The sequence below is a fragment of the Pinus tabuliformis genome, chromosome 5_2 (assembly GCF_031772625.1).
Source record: "Pinus tabuliformis cultivar Carrire ecotype Pingquan chromosome 5_2, CPIR1, whole genome shotgun sequence".
Lineage (NCBI taxonomy): Eukaryota > Viridiplantae > Streptophyta > Pinopsida > Pinales > Pinaceae > Pinus > Pinus tabuliformis.
In genome coordinates, this window is record NC_142306.1 from 61793890 (window position 1) to 61801582 (window position 7693).

Consider the following 7693-nt stretch of genomic DNA (forward strand, 5'->3'; position numbering starts at 1 on the left):
ATAATTATTTGAAAGAATAAATATTTAATGATTATTATTATTATATTAAAATAGATATTTTTATAATAGGAAATTAATAAGGGTGATTAAATTAAATATCTAATTAATTAATATTGTAAAGTTTAAAGGAGAATTATTATTATTATTATACTGATATCGGGTTAATTTTCTTGATTAGGGGAAACCAGCTTCCACTAATCTCCATACCATTGTCTCTGTTGAGATTATGCGGGTGTTTGATAATTTCAAGAGCTTCTCTGATCTTTCGCTTATGGTGTTGCTCTTCCTTGGCGATAATGGAGGCGTTTTCCAAGAAGACGTGGTGCTTAGTTTTTGACGAGTGTTCTGCGAGGGCGGAACACTCGTCAACTTTACAATATTAATTAATTAGGTATTTAATTTAAACTTTAAACTTTACAATATTAATTAATTAGGTATTTAATTTAATCACCCTTATTAATTTCCTATTATAAAAATATCTATTTTAATATAATAATAATAATCATTAAATATTTATTCTTTCAAATAATTATAAAATTTAATAATAATCAATAATAATTAATATTAATTAATATAATTAACTATCATATTTATATTAATATAATTAATTAAGTTGAGGTTTTGTTGATTCGGAGCTCTGGCGATCACGGCGCAGCTTAACCTAGGGTTTCGCTGAAACCTGCAAACGGCAGGTCTGCCAAGTCTGAAACAGCTGGCAGGAGTTGCAGAGGATACGTTCTGAAGACGCGCCAATAAGGTCAAGGCAGAATGCACGACCCTCAGGGGGAGGGCCACGGGCCTCCCCCAGCCTGGGAAAACCGAGAGCAGTGAATGCCTGATCAGGAAATCGACAAGGGGACACAAGGCAAAGATACAGATAACAAACTGCAGAAAGGAAAGGAAATCGAAGGGTACGACAGTCACAGGGCAAGTTCCTCAACTTGCAAACCTGTAGCAGCCCACAGGCCAAGAGTGGACTTCCCAAGTGAACGCATCAACGCCCGGATTCAGTACATGCGCGACCATGCGCTAATCGGGAAATTCATCGGCACCTGGCCAACGGAGAGAGCACTGAGAAACTGGATCAATACCAAATGGCACCCCAAAGGGCACATATCCTTGCATCTAGGAGCCAAGGGCTTCTTCACAACAATTTTTAACTGCTTGGAAGACCGAAATAGGATACTGGATGGAGGCCCGTATTTTTTCAATTCTGCTGGGTTATTCCTCAAAGGCTGGGTCGAAAGGTTCAACCCCGACAAGGAGGATCTGAGTTATGCGCTAGTGTGGATAAGGCTTTATTCACTTCCTTGGGAATACTGGGAAGAAAAATCTCTACAAGAAATTGGGAACTCTATTGGAGAGTTTGTAAAGATTGCAGAAGAAACAAAGATCTGTAGATACACATCCTATGCTCGGATCTGCGTCTACATGGATCTAAAGCAACCGCTTCCAGACTCGGTAAGTTTCTTTCATGAAGACTCTGAATGGGTTCAAGTTATAGATTATGAACATGTGCCCTTTAGATGCAAGAAATGTCATGAGATAGGGCATCTCTACAGAGACTGCCCTAGAAACAAGATACCCAACTCTTAGGAAATCCCTGAGAATCAAACAACAGATGGCTTCACGAAAGTCACAAACCGAAGAAGAGGGAACAAGAAAACAACAAGTAATGCCAAGATCAACTCAAACAACAAGACAAAGCCTATGACGAGCAACCGTTTTGGCATCCTGGAAACGGACGAGGGGCAAGAACCAGAACCGGAAAAGGCGCAAGAAAAAGAGAACCATCCAGAGCAACCAGAAGAGTCATCAGGGCAAAAAGAAAAGAAAACCCAAAAACAAATAAGCTTAATGCACCCAGCCAAATCTCTGCTAGGACTCACACAAGAAATGGAAGTGGAGTATACGCAGCCCAATGAGCAATTGTCGCATGAGCAAGAGAACCCCTCTCAAACATTACAGAATATGGAAGAAGATTCAGAACACTTAGACATAGGGGAGCTGGACATTCTGGGCTTGGAACTTGCATGTAAGATAGGCAACTTTGAAAAAATTCTGGAAAAGCAAGTGGATAACCTAGTTGAAGTCCTGAATCAAGCACAGAAAAGATATTCGCTAGGTGTCCAGACAGGCAGTTCATGGGATGGTAAATTCCAAATTAAGGACAACAAAAAGAGAGGCAGAAAATCTACACTGGAGAGAACCATCAAAATTGGAGAGATATTAGTAGAGTCAGGGAGGTACGCCAAACTGACCAAGTACTTCAACCTAAACTCCCATCGTACCCAATGAAGCTAATTTCATGGAATATCAGAAGCCTAAATGGCCCAAGGAAAGGCAGATTATTAAAAAACATGTTGATGCAAGAAAAACCAAGTATCCTATTTTTGCAGGAGACGAAATGCAATACTACATTTTTGGAAAGGGTAGCAGCAAAAGCCTGGCCAGGCGGGTTAGTCACAGCAGTGGATGCTCAAGGTGCCTCAGGAGGACTGGCAATCCTCTGGGATGCACGAGCCATTCACCTCAATAATATACAAGCTAACAGGAATTTTATTCAGGCAACATTTCACCTCATAGGTACAAATGCTCATGGTGTGTTAACAAATGTCTATTTTCCTCAGGATACTGCCCAGAAAGCTCATATCCTGAATACTTTGTCAGAACTCAATAAGGAAAGGCCACATCCCCTGTGGATCTCTGGAGGAGATTTCAATATGATAGTCAATATGGCAGAGAAACAAGGAGGCAGCAGCAGAACAAACAGTGATGGCAATCTGCTCAAAGACTTCATTATCAACAACTGGTTAATTGACATTCCCACTAGCAATGGCCTATTTACTTGGACAAATAAGAGAGACGGTTTGCAGCAGATCGCCTCGCGTCTCGATAGATTCCTCATTTCTGATAATGCACCCTATATGGGAGGCGAGTTCACAGCTTCCATCCTCCCCTTCTCAGGATCGGATCACTGGCCGATAGAGCTACAATGGAACAGACCTGGTAATCATCTTAAACGTCCATTCCGGTTTGAGGAATTCTAGTTAACTCATCCAGATTTTGAAGAACTGGTCAAGTCCACTTGGATCAAATTCAACCCAGACGCAGGCACGAAAATGTCTATGTTCCAGCAAAAACTCAAGCACTTAAAAGAAACCATCAAAAAATGGAACCATGACAAGTTTGGAAATATCTTTAAAGCTCAAGCCAGGCTCAATGAAGAAATGAAGAGAATCCAGCAAACCATCATAACAGTTGGGCGCACGGAGGAACTCACCAAACAAGAGCAGGACGTAGAAGCAAAGATTCTGGAAAGAGATAAACAAGAGGAGACTTTATGGCGGCAGAAATCAAGAATTCGGTGGCTGAAAAATGGAGAGAAGAATACAAAATTTTTTCATAAAACTACTGTACATCGCCGAATGATAAACAACATCACCCACATTAACAATGAACAAGGAGAAAAAATCGAAACGCATGCAGGCATTGAAGAGGAATTCATCAACCACTTCAAGAAGGTTCATCAGGAGCCTAATATCAATAGAATGCCGGCCATCAACAAGCTTATACAGAATATTCCCAGAATTATAACAGAGGAGCACAACAATCTTCTAATAAAGCCAATAAGCCTTCAGGAAGTTGAAGAAGCAGTACAACAAATGAAGGAAGGGAAAGCGCCAGGGCCAGATGGCTTCACAGCGAACTTCTTTCATAAATTCTGGGAACTGATTAAAAATGAGGTCTGGCAAGTGGTCGAGGAATCTAGAGCTCTCAGATGGATGTACCCGGGGTTTAATGCCACCTTCATAGCCTTAATTCCAAAAGGAGAGGATTCTAACACCCCTGATAAGTACAGGCCTATTGCATTGTGCAATACAATCTACAAAATCACTTCAAAAGTCATAGCCACAAGATTAAAGCCGCTGCTCCCGCTCATCATCTCGCCTAAACAATCAGGATATGTGGAGGGTCGTCAAATAACTGATGGGATAATCCTAACTCATGAGATAATCCACTCCCTAAAAAGGACCAAGAAGCCAGGTATGTTGCTTAAACTTGATTTATCCAAGGCTTTTGACAGTCTCAGTTGGGCGTACATTCAAAAAATTCTTATTGCCTTTGGCTTTGCGCACTCATGGGTCAGATGGATTTATAACCTGTTATCTTCAGCTTTCTTCTCTGTGTTAATTAATGGTATTCCTTCAGCCACATACAGACCCTCAAGAGGAATTAGACAAGGTGACCCCTTGTCTCCCTTTCTCTTCGTGATAATGGCTGAGGGATTAGGCAGAGCAATTACTGCAGCCAAGCTCGACAGGCATTTAAGAGGTCTTTCATTTAATAACTCCCCTGCCTTCTCTCACCAGCAATTTGTAGATGATAATATGATTTTTGGCCACCCCTCAGTGCAGGAAGCTCGCCGTCTCAAATCCATTCTTTCCACCTTCTCTGATGCTTCTGGTGCCTTAATTAACCGAATCAAATCTCAAATTTTCTTCTTCAATACTCCTGTTATTACCCAACGCGCCATAGGACGAATTCTGGGCTTCTCCTCAACCTCCCTCCCCTCCAAATACCTAGGCGCCCCTCTTATGGCATCTGCCCTCAAACACTCCTCATGGAAGCAACTGCTGGAAAAGTTAGAATCTCGACTTTTGTTATGGACCAATCGAGCTCTGAATATGGCCAGCAGAGCTGTTCTTATCAAAGCCGTCCTCAACTCCATGCCCCTTTATCTGTTCTCTATCCTGGCAGCCCCTAAATGGGTGCTAAAAGAGATTAAGAACCTCCAGCGTAATTTCTTGTGGGGAGGTTCAGGACAGAATAGGAAATGGGCCTTAATTAAATGGGAAAAAGTGTGCCTTCCCAAAACAGCTGGAGGTATTGGCCTGAGAGACCCTGAAAAAAGCAATAAAGCAATGGGAGCAAAAATTTGGTGGAGGTGGCTTGCTCATCCTCACACTCCCTGGGCTTCCTTGTGGACTGCAAAATACGCAAGCAACTGCCCCCTGGAAGAGAGAATCCGCATGACTGAGATAAGTATGGGATCGGCAATCTGGAATTCAGCCACTCAACATAGGAACCTCATACAAGATCACAGTTTTTGGGAACTCAAAAATGGAGCCACAGCTCGCTTTTGGGCAGATTCGTGGCAGCAAATGCCAAAAATTCGTGACATTCTCCAAGATCTCCCAATTGCTGAGTGGGAGGTAAATGAACGAGCTACAGTCAATCAATTCTGGAATGCAGCCACAGGTCAAGACTTCAGACAATGGAAAACAGCGATTCAGATCCTCCCGAATAGTCCTCCCCATACTCAGCATATATTGGAGACTGAATTACAAAAGCGGCAAATAAGAATATCAGAAGGAAGGGACACCCTACGATGGGGCTATGGAGAGAAAGGAATTTTCTCTACAAAGGAGGCGTACAATATTATTATACAAGAGCAGCTAAACAAAGAACCCCTCTGGGGAAAAATATGGCACAATTCCAATTGGCCAAAAGTCTCTACTTTTTTATGGCTCCTCTACCACAATAGAATCCTAACATGGGATAATCTCAGGAAACGAGGCTTCTCTGGACCATCCATTTGTCACATGTGCAGGAAAGAGGAAGAAACGGCCCTTCATCTCATGCAAACTTGTCAAACAGGAAGGAAACTCTGGGAGAAAGTTGCATTCCGATGTCAAAAAGAGGGAAGAGTAGACGGAGACCTCAATCTAACTATCCATAACTGGAATCAAAACCCCTTTAAAAGCAACCTCCTTAATACCCTGTGGCACCTTATTCCTGGCCTGCTGCTATGGAACATATGGAAAGAGCGTAACAGAAGGATCTTCAAGGATCAAACCATGCCGCTGGAACAAATCTGGAGCAAATTCCATCAGAACATAATGGAGACTCTCTCAATCAAAGAATGGCACTCAGAAGATCTTCCAACATCACCTCAGGAAAAATCACTATGGGACAATTGGAAGATACGGTTAAACCAGAACTTAAAGGTCACTAACAAAACCAACAAGGACAATCAAGAAGCTAGCACCTGGCATCCTCCGCCCTTAGGCATGCTTCAGCTCAACTTTGATGGAGCATCAAAAGGAAACCCAGGGAAAGCAGGATATGGAGGGGTTTTCAGAGACCACAGTGACACTCCTCAATGTATCTTTATGGGCCCGATAGGATGGGACACCAACAACTCTACAGAACTGGAGGGACTTTGGCGCGGACTCAAATTGGCACATGAAAGAAATCTTTTCCCTCTCATCATAGAAGGAGACGCGCAAATCATAATCCGGATAATGACAAAGCTACAAAATGGCTCACCCATTCATAAGGTAAGCAATAGTTGGAGAATGATCCAGAGGCTGGAGCTAATTACTCATTGGCTTAACCAATATCGAGCAATAGTTTTCAAACACACACGAAGGGAAGGCAACAAGCTTGCGGATCTACTAGCAAACTTTGGAGCGGATGCAGAGAATGGCTTCTTTGAAGGTACAACCGCAAGCCTCAACTCCAGGGATCAAAGTGCTCAAATCCAGGAAATTGTCACTCAGGAGCAGACTCAGATAAGGCACCAGCACCCGGATGCGGGTGAGCGACCTTTGTCATGATGCCAAGCAGAGAGAGGTGGACGTCTGGCGGCTTCTATCGCGTGCTGTCACGCGCTAGGCCACACGGAGCAGGTGGGAGTCTATATACCAAGGTGGGGGACTTCAATGTGAAGTCGACCTGCAGTTATTCTGCCATTAATGCGTTTTGGGTATATGTCAAGAGTTGGGCTTATTCGAACGCAATGAGGTTCTCAATAACCAGTTCAGCTCTGCGAACTTGGCAAGTCGCTTGGGCTTGGAATGCAGTCAATTGCCAGGCTCAGGGCAGCAGCAGGTCGATTGGGTCTAGTCTGTGGGGAATTTGTCTAAGCTGCTCTTTTAACTTGTGAGCGCTAGCTTTGATCATGCGATGGTATGTCTCGGCCCTTCCCAGAGCGTCCATTGATTACTTTCTGATCTGCGTTTCTCGTCCTACGTCTGTCATTTTCTGTGTTGTTGGTGTCCTGTCGACTCTGCTCATCATGCCTCGTCCTAGGGGTATCTCCTGCCGTGGTAGCCACTCTGGCACCAGAGGGCAGTCCTCTCGTCCAGCCCCGGAAGCGGTGGAACCTTTAACCGCGGCTCTTCCCTCTCCCAGGCCTCTGAATCTGCACAATGCCATCCCGATGAACTCTCAGCAGTCATCTAGATTTCTGTTCCAGAGCAGTCTCAATAAGCCCAATGTTATTGTAAATTTCACCATCTCTGTCTCCGAAGAACCCAATAGCACGCTTAGCCCTTCTCCTCCTCTGCCGACTGTCAACGCAGAAGCTAATGTGCTGTTTGGGGATATGTCGGGCGTCGTCTTTCACGCTGATCACATGCAGGAGGATCCTCTAGCAGAAAACCAACATCAGATTGCTCCTGAGCCGATTTTGCAGTAGCCTGTAGACAATGTGATCCAGAAGGAAGATCCTCCCGCACCGGAGAAGGTAGTTGCCCGCAAACCGGCTCGAATTTATTCTGGACGGCTGCATTTGGTCACTCACCCGGACGGCACACCTGTGTTTGACAAGGACGACATGGTTACCTGGCTTCCTTCTCCCAGCCCGGAGAGTGACGATGCGCTGGCTTCTCCAACTCAATCTGGT

General features: G+C 43.8%; 2 protein-coding genes across 2 annotated transcripts; both read left to right on the forward strand.

Moving 5' to 3' along the window:
- Positions 1 to 831: 831 nt before the first annotated feature.
- Positions 832 to 1596, forward strand: LOC149157545 (uncharacterized). Its single transcript, XM_089433720.1, has one exon. The coding sequence runs from the start codon at positions 832 to 834 to the stop codon at positions 1594 to 1596; it is 765 nt and encodes a 254-aa protein (XP_089289846.1).
- A 1526-nt stretch (positions 1597 to 3122) lies between these two features.
- LOC149157546 (uncharacterized) lies at positions 3123 to 6912 on the forward strand. The gene is made up of 2 exons (XM_089433722.1): positions 3123 to 6603; positions 6785 to 6912. Exons 1-2 carry the CDS (start codon positions 3123 to 3125, stop codon positions 6910 to 6912), a joined length of 3609 nt encoding a protein of 1202 aa, XP_089289848.1.
- Positions 6913 to 7693: the final 781 nt, after the last annotated feature.